This window comes from Mesoplodon densirostris, chromosome 15 (assembly GCF_025265405.1).
Source record: "Mesoplodon densirostris isolate mMesDen1 chromosome 15, mMesDen1 primary haplotype, whole genome shotgun sequence".
Taxonomy (NCBI): domain Eukaryota; kingdom Metazoa; phylum Chordata; class Mammalia; order Artiodactyla; family Ziphiidae; genus Mesoplodon; species Mesoplodon densirostris.
Window position 1 is genome coordinate 51,610,690 of NC_082675.1, and position 20,776 is coordinate 51,631,465.

Sequence of the window (20,776 nt, forward strand, 5' to 3'; positions counted from 1 at the left end):
TTCATATGTTGACAACTTTCTTTACATTTTCCATTGCAGTCTTTCTCTTTCAATGACTGTGAATAATGGGGATTTTTGAATCATGAAGCAATACTATAAATTCCCTTGTAAATTTTAGGTAGAAGTTTTGAAGACGTTACAGAGCATCAGTGAGAGCTGTCACATTTGCATGGTTTCTCTAATAGTGAAGTGTTCCATTTTCAGTGAATGAATTTGCTTCTGTGCTCTCTAGGAGTGCTTTTGCCCAACCTCACCTTGGCAGGCCAGATGAGCAGGATACACTGGGGATATAGCGTGTGATCTGTGACCATTCGCAGAAGGATGGGATGTGAGGACTGGATATGCCAGTGTCTCTGCAAAGGTTTTTTTTTTTTTTTTTGGTACGCGGGCCTCTCACTGTTGTGGCCTCTCCTGTTGCGGAGCACAGGCTCCGGACACACAGGCTCAGCAGCCATGGCTTACAGGCTCAGCCGCTCTGCGGCATGCGGGATCCTCCTGGACCCGGGCACGAACCTGCATCCCCTGCATTGGCAAGCGGACTCTCAACCACTGCGCCACCAGGGAAGCCCATCTGCAAAGGTTTTAATTTTTATTGTGTGAAGGGATGAGCAGCTGATAACACTAGGCCCGGTTATTTTCAAATGATAATTGTAACAGTCTCAGTTTACCACGTTCTCCTTAAAATACTCTCCTCCCTCGGCTTATAGGACAGCCTTCTCCTGGTTTTCCTCTGGTCCCTCTGGCTGATCCTCTTCAGTCTCCTTTTCTTTGATGCAATCTCTAAATGTTTGAATTGCAGAGGGCTTACTTCTGTGCCTTTCTCCCCTTATTTGATATACTTTTGTAGCTAACAGCACAGTTTCAGGAGCCAGGCTGTCTGGGTTGAGTTGCTACTAATTGTGGTGATCTTGGGCAAGTTGTTTGGCCAATTACAGTTTTCTGTGAGTTTGTGCTCCACAGTTTTACATTGATTAGAAGATGAGAATAATAGTAGTACCTTCCTTATACCTTGTGTGAGGATTAAATAATTAGTGTTAGTTCATGTCAAGTGAATAGTAAATGTTTTTAGCTATTAAGTAGATGGTTGGGCTTCTGCTTCTTTTACCGATAGGAAGCTTGTGTGCCTAATGCACGGTGAGGCCAAACAAACTGAAATGTCAGGGTTTGGAGCAGAGAAAGGTTTATGGCAGGGCCAAGCAAGGAGAACGGCTGGCTCATGCCCCCCAAACCTTGAAGTTCCTGAAGGGTTTCAGCAAAGCATTTTTAAAGGCAAGGTGAGGGAGGTCGTCCCAGGATATGTGATCAGCTCGTGCACAATTCTCTGTGATGCTGAGATAACAGGGCAGTGAACATTATCAATCCTTAGGTGCCAGAAGGTCTGGGGGTATGTGCTCATGATCATCAAGTAGTTAATTTCTTCCATTTGGTGGTGGTTTTTAGCATCTGAAAAACTCAGGAAATATGCATGAGATACTATTATCTGGGTACTTCAGAGAGGAGACACAGCAGAGGATATGTGGAAGGGGTCAGTCCCAGGAAGGCCCCATAGGGTCCTGCTTGGTTACACTTCTGGCTATAATGAACTAGCTTGTAGCAGACCAATACTTCTACCCAGAACACCCAGATAAGGTAGACAAAGGACCAAGAAACATGTCTTTGAAGGCACTAGAGAGCTCCCAGGCAGCCAGGACTTGGGAAGCCAAGATCCCAGAGTGGAGGGAGACTTACAGAGGTCATAATCAATGAGTCTGGCATTCTTAGTTCTTTTCACCTTGATGCATATACCAGTTCATCAATGGCAGGTGCAGAGACTACGAAGGTAAGTAGAAAGTGACTGTGAGGAGGCTGAGAAGTTAAGCGAAGCTACTCTCAGTTTCATAGCGCTGGGGAGAAAAAAACAGAGATCAGAGCTCACCAAGATAGATGGATCCCAATAAACACTCCATGCATTCAGTTGGGACCCCCTAAAGATTAAACCCTAGAAGTCAGTGTTAACTGAAAACAGGCCAGGCATACAAAGACTGAAACCTAGTTTTGAGTGAGCTCAGTCATTAATTGGATTAAGGTGATCTACAGTTTGCCAGAAGCTAAAGGAAAATCCTCTCTGCAAGGAAGCTATTACCCAGAGCCTTGAAAATTTTTCTTGTAAACAATGATTGTATTCAATAAAATGTGCCTGGTATATCCAGAGACATGACCAAGGATTGGGGGAAACCATAGAAATATCTATAGGTGATCCAGATACTAGAGTTACCAGATATAATCTCTAAAACTGTTATGAGAAATACATTCAACCAAAGAGGCAAGATGGAGAATTTAAACAAAACAAAACGGGGATGGAGATATATATAAATAAATAAAATAAAGAAGCAAATGGAAATGTAGAAATGAAAAATACAAAAATTAAGAATGGAGTAGGTGGGTTCACTCTGAAGATTAGACACAGAGGAAGAGAAAATTAATGATGTGGATTGTAGGTCAGTAGAAGATATTAAGATATATAGAGAGCAAAAAAAATGGAAAATGCAGAAAAGAGCATGATAGGCCTATGGGTCATGGTCTAAAACATATGTATTGCAGCCCTAGAATGGGAGAAAAAGGAGAATGGGTAGAAGCAATACTTGAAGAGATAATGGCCAAGATTTTCTAAAATTAACAAATGACATCAGCCACAAGTTCAAGAAGTACTATAAACCCCAGGCAGGATAAATACAGGTAAACCACACATAAGCATTTCATAGTAAAACTGATGGAAATTAAAGTCAAAATATTAAATGAAGCCTGAGAAAAATAGATTATCTTCAAAAGAACAACAATAATACTGGCAGCTGATGTTTCAACTGAAATGATGTAGGCTAGAAGACAGTGGAGTTACAGTTCGTGAGTATAGGCATACATCATTTTTTTGCACTTCATCTTATTGTGCTTCACAGATACTGTGTTTTTTTTTTTTTAATATTTATTTACTTTCCTCATTTTTCTTGGCTGTGTCGGGTCTTAGTTGTGGCACATGGGATCTTTGTTGAGCCATGAGGATCTTTTCCTTACGGCGCGGTCTGCTTGGGTTTCTCTCTAGTTGCGGCAGGCAGGCTTCTCTCCAGTTGTGGTGTGTGGGTTTTCTCTCTCTAGTTGTGGCGCGCAGCTCCAGGGCATGTGGGCTCTGTAGTTTGCAGCACGTGGGCTTTCTCATTGAGGCTTGCGAGCTCAGTAATTGTGGTGCACAGGCTTAGTTGCCCTGTGGCATGTGGGATCTTAGTTCCCTGACCAGGGATCAAACCCACGTCCCCTGCGTTGGAAGGGGGATTCTTTACCACTGGACCACCGGGGAAGTCCCGATACTGTGTTTTTTTTTTTTTTTTTTACAAATTGAAGGTTTTTGACAACGTTGCATTGTCCCATGATGGTTAGTATTTTTTTAGCAATAAAGTATTTTTTAAATAAGGTGTGTACATTTTTTTCAGACGTAATACTATTGCACACTTAATAGACTACAGTATAGTATAAACATAAGTTTTACATGCACTGAGAAACCAAAAAATTCATGTGACTTACTTTATTGCAATATTCACTTTATTGTAGTGGTCTGGAACCTAACCTGCAATGTCTCCAAGGTATGCCTGTACTCCAAGCAAATAACTGCTAATTTAGAATTCTGTATCCTTCAAAAATATCCTTTAAAGTAAAGGGGATATGATACCAAAAGCACACACAACAAAGGGAAAAATAGATAAATTGTACTTCATCAAAATTAAAAGCTTTTGTGCTTCAAAGGACACCACTGAGAAAGTGAAAAGACAACTCATAGCTTGGGAGAATGTTTTTGCAAGTCATATAACCAATAAAGGACTTGTATCTGCAATATGTAAGGAATTCTTACAACTCAACAACAAAATGACATATCACCCAATTTAAAAATGGACACATAGTTTATGTAGCAATTTCTCCACAGAAGATATAGAAATGACCAATAAATATATGAAAAGATGCTCACAATCATTAGCCGTCAGGTAAATGCAAATTGAAACCATGAAATACCAACTCAAATTTATTAAGATGGCTATAATAAAAAAAAAAGAAACAAGCACTGGTGAAGTTTTGGAGAAATTGGAACCCTCATGCATTGCTGGTGGGAATGTAAAATGGTGTAGCCTCTTTGGAAAACAGTCTGGCAGTTTTTTAAAATATTAAATATAGAGGTCATGTGACCCAGCAGTTCTTCTCCTAGGTACATACCCAAGAGAAATGAAAATATATGTCTATGTAAAAACTTGTACACAAATGTTCATAGGAGTATTATTCATAATAGCCCCAAAGTGGAAACAGCCCAATGTCCCTCAGCTGATAAATGGATAAATCAAATGTGGTATATCCATGTAATGGAATATTATTTATCAATAAAGGAAATGAAGTACTGATAAATGCTATAGTATGGAAGAACCTTGACAACTTTATACTAATTGAAACAAGCTAGTCACAAAAGACCATTGTGTGATTCCATTTATATAAAATGTTTTGAATAGGCAAATCTATAGAGACAGAAAGTAGATTAGTGCTTTCTAGGTGTAGAGCGGGTGTGTTTGGGAATGAAGAGTTACTACCAATGGGTACATGGTTTCTTTTTGGGGTGGTGGAAACGCTCTAAAATTTATTGTGGTGATCGATGGGCGACTCTGAATATATAAGCTAGGGGATTGTACACTCTAAATGGGTGAATTATATGGTGTGTGAATTATACCTCAAAAAAGCTGTTACAAAAAAAAAGGACATGAAACAAACATGTTTCTAGAAAATAGGAACTGAGGAAATTTGTTGCTAATGCAGTCTCACTAAAGAAATACTAAAGAGAGTTCTTCAGGCAGAAGGAAATTATCACAGAAGCACAGAAACACAGGAAGGAATGAAGTAGAGACCAAAGTAAATATGTGCATAAATTTAAATGAATATTGACTGCCAGAACAATACTATGTCATAGGGTCCAGAATACACTTCTCAATATGTCAAAAGGTTTAGGCCATATTAAAGTGGTTTATTGCCCTTACCTTTTCTGGGAAGTGATAACATTCATTTGTAGTAGGTTCTGCTGAGTCAGGAAGCCATGTGATTACCTCAAGGGTGAATTACTGAGAGAATTAATAAAAGAATATGTACTAGGAATAAATAGAATAACGTAAAGAAATAGAAAGGAAATATGGAATAATAAAGAATAGCAGATTAAACCAAAAGATGCCAAGAAAGGAGAAAAAAGGAAATTAGAATGTAGGTCAAATGTAGGTCAAATATTGAACATGTAGATTTGAACCCAAACAATAGCAATCACTTTAGAGTTAACAGACTTTGTTAAATACTTCTATTAAAAAACTAAGATTGTCAAGATTGGATAAAAAAACTATATTCTAATTACAAGAGATACATCTTAAATATATGGGTACCAAATATTATAAGTAAAAGACTGGAAGAAGATAAGCCATGCAGCTCTAACCCAGTGGTGTGGTCATACTAGTAACAGATGACATCATCTTTAAGTCAAGAAACATTACTAGAGATAAGAAGAAATCCTGTGGTGCTAAAAGACTAGGAAATTATATTTTCAGTAAGAAGTATAAATCAATCAGTCAATCAAGTATTGACAGAATTAAAAGGAAAAATAGAAAAATGTACAGTTGTAGTGGGAGATTAATATACTTCTCTATAGAATAAGCAGATTAAGAGCAATACAGATAGAGGAGATTTGAGAATCTCACTTAACACACACTGCAGCTGTGAGTACACATCCTTGGCATTTACTGGGCCATAAAATAAGTTTCAAGAAATTTCAGGTTCCTACTGTATAGCACAGGGAACTGTATTCAGTATCCTGTGATAAACCAAAATGGAAAAGACTATGAGAAGAATATATATATATATATATATATACATATATCTACATATATATAGCTGAGTGACTTTGCTGTATAGCAGAAAGTAAACACAACACTGTAAGTCAACTATACTTCAAGAAAATTACAAAAAGAAATTTTAAAGGATTGAAATCATACAGAGTATATTTTCTGGCCATAGTGAAATTAATCTAGAAATCAACATTTAAAAAGATGCTAGAAAATTCCTAAATATTTGGAAATTATGTAATATACTTCTAAATAACCCATGGGTCAAAGAAGAAATCCCATTGGAATTTAGAAAATATTTTGGACTGAAGATAATGAAAATATGGCATATCAGATCTTGTGGTCTGTAGCTAAACCTTACTTAGAGGAAAATTATAGTCTTAAATGCACATGACTGAAAGGCAGAAAGACTGAAAACCTTAAGGTTTTATACAGTAGAAGAAACCAGCATATTAAACACAAAGAATGTGGAAGGAAGGAAATAGCAAAGATAACAGAAACTAATGAGATAGAAAGCAAACTTAAAATAGTGGAAAAGCACTGCAATCAAAAGTTGGTTCTTTGAAAAGACTGATCAGTGAATAAAGGACCTCTATTAGAGAAAAAAAAGAGAAAGCACAAAGTACCACTATTAGGAATGAAAAAGGGGGCACCACTACAGATCCTCAAGCCACAAAATGTTAGCTGTTGTCTTTAGGTTCACCAGTGCACTTGTGGGACTTCAACCGCCATGTTTTTATTTATGCCCAAACCCCCAACTCTATTTCCGTATTCAACACCTCCACTTGTTATACATATAACATCTTAAAAACAAAAATCCCAATTTTATCCTTTCTCCCTGCCGCCAACAGCTTTTTGTACGTTTCCCATGTTGGTAAATGGTAGCACCATTTATTAATTTGCTCAAGCAAGACACTCTCAAGCAAGGATGCCTCCACATCTTACCAACCACCAAGTCATTCTGACTTTTCTTCTTCCCTTCCCCTTTCCCTGTATTACCCCTCTCTCTTCTTTTCTCTCCATTTCCACTGCTTCCACTATTGTCCAAGCCACCTTCCAGTCACCACCCCCCCATTGTTGCAGGGGCCTCTTCATTTGTCTTCCCCCTTCTATCCTCATACTGCAAAGCTGATCCTGCATGCATCTGTTTACAACCAATTTCACGACTTCTCGTTGCCTTAGAATCAAGTCTAAAATCTGCTGTGGCCAGGAAGACTCCCTCTCCGGACCCCTTGGCCTGCCTTCTTTTAGTATATCAACTACTCATACTCCTTCTGTGTCAGGACTTTTATATCCATCATACTTTAGCTCCCTGATCCCTGCACTCCTTCCCCAGTGAAAATAAGAACAGAAATAACAAAGGTGACTAACTCCTTGTCCTTATTTCCCTGTTTGGTGGTTGGTCCTATCCACAGCCCTGAAGCCTGGTCTGTCATGCTAGGACATAGCACAGTGCCTGGCACAGAGAAGGTGCACAGGAAAGCATTATTCATCTGAATGAGTGAATGATAATAGATTAATGATAACACTGAAACTTGGTGCTGACACTGTTTTTCAACTTGACTGAAAAGAAACAGAAAATGGAAAAAGGTACCTGTAAATGCAAGTAAATATAGTCCAGCCTTTTCAAGAGAGAAGTTTAATGCATTTTTGGTTATTTATTTAATGATAGAAAGGCCCTTTAAAATAATCTAAATATGTCCCAGATTATCACACCCACTCAGCTTAAGCTCTTAATGGGAGGAACCTTGCCTTGTGTCTTTCTTGTAGAATTTGGCAGAGGTCCTTGCCTTTGGTTGGTGAGCTGTGCAATTTTGTTGACTTAAATAGAAGTCTGGGGCTTGATTTGGAAACTGCCTAAATCAATTTCAGGACATTGCTTCTCTCACTGAGGTTGCTGGCCATAAACAACATAACTTGTTAAAGGTTCCTGAGGAAGTAAAATCCAACCACTTTCAAAGTAAATACATTCATATTTTTTCATAACCCATATATGCTAGACCTTCATAAATATCCTTGTACTTGACCCTAAAACATTTATTAAGTACCGTGATATATTTGTTGTTCTGAAGAGGCTAAATGGGCCCCTAGAGATTTAGAAGTTTAAATATGATTTGTTGAGGTTAGCCAACAGGACCGATTTCTTCTGATATCATGTGAGTCAGTTTCATTTGGTCTTTTTCTTAAGAAAACTGACCAAGTGTTACTTTAATTTTTAAAATATGTAAAATCACACCTTTGTAAGAAACTGTTCATTTTTTATTGTGAAGTGTGTTATACATATGAAGGGGATGAATGTAGATGGTGTGTGTAGCTTGAAGGATAATGAAATGAGCACCATGTCTTCACTGCCCATCTTAGGAAACGGCAGAGGGCATCCCCGGCGTGTGTGCCCTCCACCTTGTCCCTTTGCAGTGGCACTTATGGGATAGGGGGCAACCGAAGCCCACAAAAGCTTGAAAGGCTGAGCCAAGGTTTTGTGAAGGTTTTATTAAGAATTGTGAAAGGGACATGCGGCCCTGCTTGTTGGAAAGCCCTCTTTCCTGACTCATTTTGCTTGTCAGTTAATTCCAGTCTGTAGTCCTGCTGCCTTTAGAAGGAACCACCAAGTTGAGGGAAGCCATAAGCTTCATGACTGCCTGGCGACCAGAGCACAATTGGAGGAGGATATGGTGTAGCTCTCTTAGAACTGACCGTCTGACGCGCTGATGGCCTGTGTGCTGCTCTGAGAGTGGGATGAGCCTGGATTGGGGGCACTCAGGGTGCCCACAGTGAACCCGGCCCTGGAGCAAGATGGGGCCCACAGCAGGGCTTCACTTCTGAGCCAGGAGCGGGGCCAGTGCGGTCAGAAGGGCCCTGCACTTGCAGGTGCTATTTTGAAAGTCTTCATACTTTTTAACCTTTGAATGTGCATTTTCTATGATGGGACAATGGAACATGCTCCGAGGGCTTAGAGCCACAGCTCATGCGGGGTTTCACCTCCTGCTGCATCCTGGCCTCTATGGGAGGGCTTTGCAGCTGGCTGCTCCCCAGCTGCCTGGGGCTCCAGGCCTTTCTACCCAGCAACTGCTGCTGGCCTCTGTCCCTGGTGGGGCTTGGACTCTGGCAGGGGCAGAGACAGGCATGTGTGCTCTGTGGCGTCTGAGGGCTGGGCATGGTGCTGGCATTCCTGCCCTGAGCTGTCAGTGTCATAGTGTGTTCAGCGGCACCTTGGTGGGTGAGCCTCTCACCCGCCGCTGATCCAGGCAGGGAGCACTTCGAGTGTGAAATTGTAACCCCTGGGGGGCCGCCTGTCTGCTGTGGGTGGAGGAGGCAGGCTCAGGGGAAGTGGAGATTGACTTCAAGCAACAGCCATGAAAAGTGGCCCACAAATCTGTGGGTCTGCTGGGCAGTTCTGCTTTGCGCCAGTTTGGCTCATAACCGCTGGCTCCCTCCTGTGTCTGTCATCAGCTGGTGGCTCATCTGGAGGCTTGGTGATCCAGATTGGCCTTGCTCAGCGTGTGGCGGTTGGCAGGCTGTTGGCAGGGGGCAGCGGGAGCGACCAGGTACCCCGGAGGCTGGCTAACCCAGGCTTCTTGGTGTGGTGACAGAGTTCCAAGAGCAACAGGAGAGCCCAGCGCCAGTGAGGAAGTGCCTCTCAAGTCTCTGCTGTGTCACATTTGCTACCATGTTGGCCAGAGCTAGACACAGGCCAGCCCAGATTCCAGGAGCAGAGAAAGAATCCACCTCTTGATGGAGGGAGCTGCAAAAATTACATGCAAGGGATGTGGATGGAAGGATGGGAGGAACCCAAGAAATGACATAAGCAAATGGCATTTATTTTAGGTTTTTTCTTTTAAAAATCAGCATATATTTTCCCACTTCTGAACTCTTACCAAAATGAGCTTAACGGATAAACCTCATGTATATTTATAGAACAGTTCCATGCAAATCTATTTCAGAGTTCCACAGAACTTTATTGCCTAGACTAAGGATTACTGTAGACCTGCTGCCAAACCCAGATAATCATTAAACCACCCAGAAACACGCCACTTCAACGGATTAAGGAAAGAAAAGAATGTATAAGTTGAGGGGTGACATCAGTCTTGTTTCAGATATTTTTTCTCCCCAGGATGGTGAGTCTGCCATTTCCCTTTTTTTTTTTTTTTTTGCGGTACACGGGCCTCTCGCTATTGTGGCCTCTCCCGTTGCAGAGCACAGGCTCCGGACGCGCAGGCTCAGTGGCCATGGCTCATGGGCCCAGCTGCTCAGCGGCGTGTGGGATCTTCCCGGACTGGGGCACGAACCAATGTCCCCTGCATTGACAGGTGGACTCTCAACCACTGCGCCACCAGGGAAGCCCTGCCATTTCCTTTTGAATGCACTGTCTTTGTAGGAACTGTCAGGAAAACCAGTGACCTTGTGCAGGCTGTCTGCCAGGAGTGGAGGGCTCTTTCCACGTCCCCAGAGATTGAGGGCCTGTTTAATGGTTTGTTTTGACCCAGAGGAGTGGCACAAAATACTAGCGTATTTGGAAGGGTCCCTCATGTGGCTCTGTGACGACCTCCTCCCCAGCACCCTGCCCGCCCCCCCCCCCGCCCCCCACCCCGATTCCTGGCTACAGGTTCAGAGCCTGCAACCTGGTCCTCCAGCCACACCACTCGCACTGCCCCTCACCTACCCTAACCGCTCTCCTGTGATTGTCCTGCCATGTTATCTTCCACAGGGCTTCTGGCTTTGTCTTATGTCCTGAAGTGCCGGGCAATGTCCTGGCCACCGAACCCAGGGCCAAGAAAGGAGTGCAGGGGACATGCTCCCATGGTATGAGGGTTGACACGAAAATCACTGGAGTCAGGAAATTCCAGGGCCCTTAAGTCATTTGGCAAGACATTTGACATGAAAGGCCCAGGGAGGGGATCAGGCTGCCTCCGTGTCAGTAGGAATTGAGGTTCCCGTCAGGAACTGGTCTGGCAGGGAGGTGTCCGAGTCCTTCACTCTGTAGGCAGAGTCTGGATAGTTCTGTCCAGACCTTTCTAATAAACAGATTGGAATGAACCGCCACTCGCTGCCTGTTCACATTGTTGTTGCGTTCTTTCATAACTGTTACTTAGCTGTCCCTGACAAGATTGAAGACTGCACTTGGCATGTACATATCAATTTGTTTCTAACAATGATACCTAAAGGCAAACCCCAACGTGCTGAGGGAATTTTACTCTTTGTGTGTCAGTCCAGCCAAATAGCCCTGTATTCCTACTCCTTGGCTCATGTGATGGTTTAAATATTAATCGTGTGTGTCTGGGGTGTAATGATGGCAGGGCTCATGTGGTGGAACGGAGCGGGCAGTGTGTGTTTGTTCGTTTTGGTGTCTTTACGGGCTGCCCGTGTTGCTGGGACCCCTTCGTGCCCACATGCCCCGGCTCGCTAAGGGGGTCAGGGTCTGACCTTGCCCCCTTCCTATAGGCATACTGTGAGGATCCCCCCACACTTCCTGAGGGGTTAAAAGGCACAGAGTCATCGTTTCTCTTTTAGTTGAAGGACTTGTACAAATTGCCCAACTCTTCATTAGGGAGGTAGGGTTGTGACACCTGGCTTAGGAAGTCAGGGGAGCCTTTCTCCTGGCAGGGGGATGGGCCCGTTTTTTGGAGGATGCGTGGGTCTTAGGAGGCTGTGGCTGCTAATTATAGCAGAAGGAATATAACTGAGGATGAACTTTCACACATTTTGATGGTTGGCTTAAATGACATTTTATTCTCTTGCGTTCTACTGGTGTGTCATACTTTCTTGACAAAATGATCTTTGAGGGAAGGAAGCATCTATGTATTCCTTGGTGCCCAGCCCGGGCCTGACATATAATTTTGTTAAAATTGAACTATGGAAGTGGCATAGTTAATGATGCCCTGGCTGTGAGGAGAGGGATGATGAGAACAGGCAGTTCTGCTAAGGTTTTGGGATTCTGTGGTCAGGAGGCTAGGGACACGGTAGGGCTTCCTGCTGTGATTTGGGGCCGCTGGTGGCATGTGGAGGCAGATGCTTGGCGCACCAGGGTGAGCGGTGAGGCAAACCAGATATTCGCCCCAGCGGCTGGGGATCTGATTCAGAAACTATGGGTGGAGATGATGTGGAAAATAAACACGGCTGCCAGTAAGGATGGGGCTGTATCTGCTGGCCCCAGTGATCCACCTCTGCCCCAGCTGAGGAGAAGAGCGTAGGGCTGGGGGGTGGTGAGGGCTGAAAGCCCGGGACAGGGTCGTTCAGGCTTCCGTCTGCTCCCTGCTAGCCTCCCCTTGAGGCGCCTCAAGTTCATGACCCAGAAGGGCCAGAAGCAGCGTATGCTGGGGCTGGCCTGGGAGGCTCGAAAGGGCTGATCAATAAATCTCAGGAATTTTGTTCAATATAGCCACTATTAAAAGTTAAATTATCCTGCATAAATGTATAACGAATAAAAGTTACATTAGAAACAAAGGTAAAGGAGGTATATGTATATGTATATGTATATGTATATCTGATTCACTTTGTTATGCAGCAGAAACTAACACACCATTGTAAAGCAATTATACTCCAATAAAGATGTTAAAAAAACCCATATATTTATAAAAATAAACAGTTAAAAAAAAGAAACAAAGGTAAAAAATATTGAAATATATATACATATATATGTATAAGTGGATCACTTTGCTCTACACCTGAGGCTAACACAACATTGTAAATCAGCTGTACTTCAATAAAAAAAAATACTCAAAACATGTCACTGCCTAATTGTTTCATTACATTTTACTGCTACCTATGCTCGGGAGGTTACTTACATCTCCTGGATCTGTATGATAAAAATACTACATGCTGGTGAGCTGCTGTGTAACTTTTTTTAGCTCCACGCTCAGTGACTTCACGGTGGTAGCTTGAAACTGGCCATGGTGGAATATATATACCACATACACATGCACATCCTGCCTCTCTACACCACAGCAGTACTTCCTCTCAGACTCGGTTCTCTTTGTCTGGCCTGAGTGTGGACCACAGCCTCAGAATGCCTTCGACCCCCTAGTGGGGAAGCAGAAACTATTTATCCAAAAGCTTCTTTCTTTGGACTTTCTTTGGACTCACACATTTCCAGGGATGGAGACAAAAGAAATTATTATGGCTTAAAGGGCTTTCATTATCCCCATCTGCTAGTCTGTTGATTATATATGGGATTAAAAATGAGCAGAAGTGTTGATACTATCAACAGAACGGACCACGTAAGCTTTATTAGTCAAAAATGTCAATAGGAGTTAAAAGCAAGAATGAGCTGCAGTGATTACAGCTCTACTTACACATGGTCCAGTGTACATGGTAACGGGTTCCGTTTCCAATGGAATTTTCCACCTAGCAATGATAAAAGTCTGATTTCAGTCCGCAGGAGACCCTTAGCCCAGGAGACGCCTTCTGCAGGAAATCCTTCCTGTCTGCTGCTTCCGCAGGCAGGGAAGCCAGCTCCCCTGTGTGTTCCCCCCAAACCCTGGGCACACCTCTCGTATCACAGCACAGTGAGTTTGGCCAGTTTGGTCTCTGCTTTCTCAGATCGGATGATCCATCTGTAAAATGCCAGTCAAGAATGCTGACCCTCACCAGCACGCCTTTAATAGTTTGTTATTAGAGAAATAAAACAAGTGAATCAAATAGGATTAACCCCTTCAAGTGATTTAACTATTTCTTAAAAATAATAAAGAACAAATTCCTTTCATTCTGTTGAGGATAACCAGAAACACGGAACTGCGGGGTTTCTGCAAGAATTAGCAGCTTGTTATAGATGCTGATTCTGGACAGGTTGACAGTCTGCGTTTCTCTTGTTGAGGATAATAAGCAAAGCTTTTCTATCAGAGGAGACTAATTCCTTGTTTGAAATCTCACTTACACCAGGAGGATTATCAGGCCTTTACCTAGATGTTTTGAAGTAGCCACGTATTTGCCTCCACTTTTCCTCAATCTCCTGGCATTTTGGAATAAGAGCCTTAACTCACCCAAGTGGATGAATAATCAGAGCCGTCCTTACAGCCTGAGAAACGAAGCATGAAGTTATACACTTGGATTTCCTCATAATGTTAATCTTTGATAAAATTACTTTCCTGTAGTTTTAAGTGTATTGGTTATTCTAAATGTCATGTAATGCCACAAAGGCTCATGTCTTGCTCTTGTCACTGTCCAGGATGGGTCAGTGGAGGCTAGGCAGCAGAATGCTCTCTTCCATGCAGTGATTCAGGAACCTGAGCTGTTTCTCTCCAGGTTCTGTCCGTTTCCAGACTTGGGAGTCTTCTCTGGCTCCTCTGCATCTAGCCACAGGCACGAGAAGAAAGGTGGATGGTTGTGCAGGGGTGTTATGGCCAGGCTGGTTGGGACCTTTCTTCCCTTTCACTGATATTCCAGTGGTCAGCACTCAGTTACATGGTAGTAGCCCAACTATAGGCCTGGGATATATGGTCTCTGTTCCCAGGGGGAAAAGGGAACGGGGTTGGTAAATACGTGGCGTTACCTTGGCCACACCAGAACACTCAGATGACATAAGTTGTGTTTTGAAAGCATATTTTCAAGTCCTTAGAAGGTCTCTGGCCATAGAGAAGATGCAGAGCATAGTGGTCAAGAGCATGACCTGGACTCGAATCACCTATATCCAAATCCCAGCTCCACCATTTATCACATGTGACATTGGGCAAGTAACAGTCTCTCTCTGTGCTTCAGTTTCCTCATTGTAAAATGGGGATAACAAAAGAAATGAAGAGTTTGTGTGAGAATCAAATGATGTAGCATACGTAAAGTGCTTAGAATTATGAATGGGATGTTATTAACAGTATATAAGTATTTGTTAAATAAGTTTTCGAAAAATGAGGCTAGTAACAAAGAGACGTAAGGTCCTCTTTGGTGTGTTGTAATTTGGATATATTGTCATTCAGATGGATAATGTTTCTTTTTGTTCAATTGTAAAAATGTTTATTGAGCGACTATTAATTATAATGGCCCAGGTATGACCATAGACTCTGAGTCAAAGGAAACAGCATGTTTTCTCCACCAGATTTGCCTTTTAAACTCTGTGTCTCTCAATCAGTGGTCCCATCGGCATCTTGGTTTCCACTCCCCAAATCCATGGCTTCCCCTGGGCCCCTCAGAGTGGAAAGTGGCGTTAGCCCAGTGCCTGGTACTTCTCTTCCCTGTCCACGTATTGGGTGCCCCGTCAACATCACTCCCTTAGTAGGTGCCATTTCTGTCTACTTGTTATGCAGTTTGCTTCCAATCTATTTGTACGAACATGCTACTTCTTCCAGTTAGGATACAAATTTCAGAATAATTCTGGATTTTAAAAAACACATGAGGGCAACTTGAAGTGATTTCCCTGTACAGATCCCCATCCCAGGAGCAGCCTGGGCGTAACAGACTCTTTCTCTTGCAGCTGGATGACTGCACGCTGCAGCTCTCCCACAATGGCACCTACCTGGACTTGGAGGCCACCCTGGCCGAGCAACGGGACGAGTTAGAAGGCTTCCAGGATGACGCTGGGTAAGAGCAACAACTGTCCCTCCCAGCTGGTCCCAACTTTCCACGAAATGGGGGTTCATTGAGGCCTTAAAATATCTTGGAGAAACCACCATAGCTCTGACCTTGTCTTCACTCACATTCACACAGAAAAGAAGGGAGATGCAAGCGATTCACCAGTAGTAACTGCAGACCCTTTTGAATTTGAGTAGCTCTTCTTGATAAGGCTACTCAGGAGTAGGAAAATTTCTGGTGTAGTTTAGTTAAGCACATGGTATTTAATAGTCTGTTTTTTTTTAAACCAAATGTACTTAAATTAGTACTTTCCAGACTTTAGTGGATTGACAGCTGTTTTATATATTGTTTTTAATGATAAATTACTGGATATTAAGTTTTCTTGGCAGATGCCTCTGCAGATCATTTTATACTGTATCATCTTTTGAACTCACTACTGTGGAGAAAATAATTCTTAATTATGTTAATTAACATCAAGTTACTTTTAGCTTACATATAGGATTGTTTAATATTTCTGATTGCTGTGAGTCTGAATAAAGCAGTCCACATAAAAAGTCAGAGATGTGTACAGAAAGCAAAACCACTGTAGGAATATTGTCATACAAGTAGCCATTCCCCTATTTATTAGATTATTTTTTCTAGTAACTGTTTTATCCTTTTCCAGATTTTTTAAACTTTTCATGTTGAAATGATTTTTAACTTCCAGAAGAGTTGAAAATAAAGCATTGATATTTCCCAAATACACTTTACCCAGCTTCCCATAATGTTAACATATTACATAACCATGGCAGACTTGCCCAAACCAAGACATTAATATTTGTAAGATACTGTTATATATTTACTAGATTATTGAAATACTGCTTGGATGGGGCCCCCCACCTCCCTTTCTATTCCTCATTCATCTAGAGCCAAGTTTACCTCTGACTTTATCGCCTTCCTCCTTAGACACCTTCAGAGGCTCCCTGTTCCTTTCCAAATTATGCCCAGCCATCTTCATCGGTGTCCAAGGACCTCCCCAAAATTTGTTTTGAAGCTACCTTGCCTGACTTAAAAATATATTACAGTCAGATGAATATTATCTGAGATTGCTGATTTTTCATGAATGGCTCAAAAAAATGAGGAAAAATGGGAAGCTTCTTAGTGTTTGTTTCCTACCTGACACCAGTGTGTACCGATGACTTCCTGAGTTTCCCCTGCTTTAACACCCATCACAACTTACGGTCTTTTCTCCTTTATTTGTCCCTCTTTTCTGCTACTAAAACTCTGCTAGGTCAGAACTGGGCCTGTCTGAATATCCAGCCTAGTGTTTTCTCAGCATGTTATAGGCACTTAGTGAGCACTGGTGGCCAGGTGAATGGCAGGATCCCAGAATGTATTCCTGAATGGCATGAACTTGAGCACCAAGACCAGGGTCCTTGGTAGGAACCAGGCAGGTTCTCTGAGGATGCCCCTCCTGTCTCCTGAGTGGTTCCAAGGGCCACAAAAGGCCCTGGAAACTGCCATAGGCTGTACACACATGAAGTGTATCATTATTAAGTCACATCAGATTCTACTCATCATCATTTAAAAAATTGACATTATAAGACTGATAGATTTGAGGAAATCCATTGCTGTAGTTTTTACAAAGTATTTGACAATGACATCCTTTTATTTAACATGTTAGCATTCAGGCTGGATGACAGTCTAATGGGATGACTGCATGTCTCATTGATCAAACAGATCCCAGGAGTGTTATGAGTAGATCACTGCCAATTTGAAAAATGTCTGTAGTGGTGTTGTGCTTGAAGACCATGACCTGTTGGATATTTTTTCTTTCTTATCAAAACTTGACTGGTTTGGAGATGGCAGCTTAGGAAAAAAGTGTTAATATATTAGATAACAGTATCAAGAGTTCAGAGTGGAAGAAAATAAAGCTTTATGGAGCACCTGCTATGCCACTCACTGTGTTAGGCACCTTATTTCACAGTATGTTTGTTTAATAGTTCATTCTGTCAATATCACAAACATGGAATTGGATTTTATCGTCTCCATTTTTCATTTGAAGCTACCGAGGGCCAGGAGTTCAATCACACGTCCAGGGAGGCAGAGCCGGCAGATGGTGGAGCCGCGTCTGAACACAGATGTGACTGGTTCCCCAGTCTGTGATCCTCCTCCATCCAAGGGGCTTCTGGGAAATGACATTTCAGGTTCTCCTGAAGATGTACATATGTACTGGTGGGGACATACGGTTGGTTCCTTCAAGGACATCCTCAGTTCCAGGCTAACACACTGGCTCTAGCTGGAGCAGCACCCACTGCAGGGTTGCTCCGTCACCTGGCCCTGACGCTACAGCTCGCACTGTCAACCCCAGTGTCCAGATGCTGGAAGTCCCTTTACAGCCGTTCCTGAAGAGCCAGGGAGCCCACTGCAAGCTCCCTGGAGTAGATCCTGGGGCATTCCTTCTCACTTTGCTTCCTTCTGAACTATCACCTGGCCATGGGTTCATCTGACAGATGCAGCCTTGACCACATTTCTGCACCACATTTCCAATAGCATGGGATGCTGGGGAAACGAATTATGGCAAAATGAGAAAGCAGGACTCACGATGTGGGAAACTTCAAACAGGGGAAGGTGACCCAAACGATGTCGGGTAGCCGCACATTTGACTGCTGTGTCCCAAACTCACCCCAGACTTTGAAATAGTCTTCATTTGTGGGATCCACCCTTTGTCCTCTGGAACGTACTCAGGGTGATATTCTTCTGTGTCTGGAAGAATGTGAAGAATCTACCTCTACTGATCTCTGGGGGGAGATCCCCTGTCCCTGGCCTGGATTGCAGAAGACATGCCAGGATGGTGCTGTCCTGGCATTGCCGGGTCACCCTAGCGATCCCCAGGTCATTTACCAGCACTGAGCACTGGTGGCACATGGCAAGTTACTGGGAGCTGGCTGGAAGCAGCCTGCCGATGGAGGTTTCCTGCACAGGTGGCAGGTTCCTGGGCACATCTGCAGTGTCACTTGCACTGAGTGTCCCTCCTAGGTCCTCTCCTAGAAGCGTAGCACTTGGCAAAGTCTGTGTGCTTGAGAACTCATGTCTCCCTCGAATGGGAGTTAAAATATAATTTCTTCCTAGTTAAGAATTGCCCTGTCGAGGAATGAAAAGGTCAAAAGAAACCATTCTTTCTCTTGATGTTTTTGCGTAAATTACAGGAAAATACCTGCTCATGTTGTGGCCATCTCATGAAGATCTGGCAGGCTGTATGGAGATGGTGGTGGTGTTGGTACAGTATGTTCTGAGTCAGTTTTCCTTGTGGAGGAGTTGGTTTCTTTGTTCTTGTCCAATACGCTGCTCTTTTACGCTGGACTAAAATTTAACTTACCCCTTGTTTAGAATGATCACTCAGACTATAGCTAGTTGGAGAAGAGGAGAAAGACCTTCAAAAGTAGAAGGACAAAGCAATTATTATGCTAGCAAAGTAGAGCCTTCCAAAGCCAGCGAAGTTAGCAAGCACAGCAGGGTACAGCGGAAGCCAAAGCCCCTGCGTTATTATTCCCGGCCCTGCCATTGTGGGACACTGGGCAAGCCACTTTACCTCTGATGGGAGTTTATAAAATTTATTTATAAAATGAGGACAATATTAACCAATCCCATTTCCCTCCTTGTATGAGCAGGGATCCCAGCAGGGTCTCTGTTGCCCAAGCAGAGCATAGCAGAGAGCAGCACTGCACAGTGGTTAGGGACATGGGCTTTGCAGTTAGTCTTATGGCTGTGTGGCCATGGGGATGTTACTTCACCTCTCCAAACCTCAGTTTCCTTGAAAGTGGGGTAATATAATCATAATACTGCCTCCTTGGGTTGTTGCAAGGTAAAATGTGATGATTTGATCTCAATGTAAATAGGTAAAATGTATCTAAAACATTAAGCTGCTTCCCAGCATGTAATACAAACCCCAAACTAGTAGCCCTTACTATAATTACGGTCAGAATTTGAGATGATACACTGAAATGGGAATCAGCAGATTTTAGACCTGGGATGGGGTCTATGCAGGTCCATCACTGGGAGATCTCATTGTTTTAGTTGAGCAAACCAAGGTTGGAGACTTACCCACAGGGCAGAGCTGGGCCAGATTCTACCTCCCCAAGCCCCCACCCCTGACCTTTTTGCTTAGTCCCATCCTCACTGCCTCTGAAAGGAAACCGGTGCACAGGGAACTGTCACAGAGAAGTGGGGTTAGAGGTTAGCCCTGAAGGTGACAGAGTGGGGCTTCACAAAGGTAGCAAGGACAGTAGGTTGAGGTGTGGTAGAGCTCAGAGTGGGCCTGAGAAGCACGGGCCTTCAGGGATGCTCTGAGGACCAGTGTGGTTGTTGGACGGGGTGTACGCATCCCCAGGTGCTCCTGACCTGGAGTACCTCAGGGCGCTCACCTGTTCCTTGGCTTGACTCCCCTCGGGCCTGCGCTAGAGGGTCAGCACTGAGACAGTGCTTATCTCTGATTTTCCTCATCCCGACACCCCTATTCCTGTCCCCACTGCGTTATGTAGAGGTGGGGAAAGTCAGATGAAAACCTGTGGAGTGGGGTGGGTGGAGCCACAGTGGGAGGCTTGTGGCTCAGAGATGAAGGATGTGAAGCCCGGACATGGGAAGGGCTGTGAGGAAGCCCATTCGCAGGGGCAGGTGGGCCCCGACCCCGCCAGCCTTGCAGTGGATGTGCTTGGAGGGATGAAAGGGTTTGGGGAGAGCTCTGGTTTGATTCTTAGACACCTAACTTCTCAGCCTGCAGCTCATGAGCGCCGAGGATCCATGTGTGTGTGTGTTGGGGGGCAAGAACCCCTGAGGTTTCTGCAGTTTGTGGATATGCAGGGTTTTGGGGTGGAGAAGGGTTTCAGAGCCTTTCATCAGATTCTCAAAGAGTTCTCTACATTCCAGATGTCAAGTTTGAAGGAATAAGAAGTCGTTTTCCCTTCTTACTGTCTGATACAATAGTTAACCTCATCCAGTCACATCTCTGTCTGGGTTTCCTCTGCATCTGGACCTGGTAGAATGGGAAATCACCTAAAATACATTTTAAACCTAAATCTAAAAACCAACTGAACTCAAAAAACCAAACTGAACAACAAACAGAAAACCTGGACAAAAGAGAGATTCTGGTTAGGGTGTGGATGGGACGCAGGGAGGGGTTTCTCCCCACTTTTCCTCATAAGTGATTATCTGCAGCTGAGAGCGCAGGTGTGTTGTTGTCTGAGGCTCTTTTGGCAAATCATCGAAGGATTAAGGGTCTCCCATCTTCTCAGTGCAAGGCTCACACTGCCGACCACCAAGCCCTGCTCCGGTCACGGTGGATGAGAGAACTGGCCCTTTTCAGACAAAAGGAGCCCTGTGGAGCAGGGGGGTGGTTCAGTGCTGAGCTGAGCAGAGCA

General features: G+C 43.5%; 1 protein-coding gene across 8 annotated transcripts in view; it reads left to right on the top strand.

Annotated features, from left to right (window-relative positions):
• The window catches only part of FHOD3 (formin homology 2 domain containing 3), a 503,602-nt gene that overhangs the window by 44,681 nt on the left and 438,145 nt on the right, over positions 1-20,776 (top strand). For all 8 annotated transcript variants that reach the window (XM_060118615.1, XM_060118618.1, XM_060118622.1 and 5 more), the window contains exon 2: positions 15,283-15,389. In XM_060118615.1, coding sequence (XP_059974598.1) covers positions 15,283-15,389 — 107 coding nt within the window. The remainder of the gene's footprint in view (positions 1-15,282; positions 15,390-20,776) is intronic.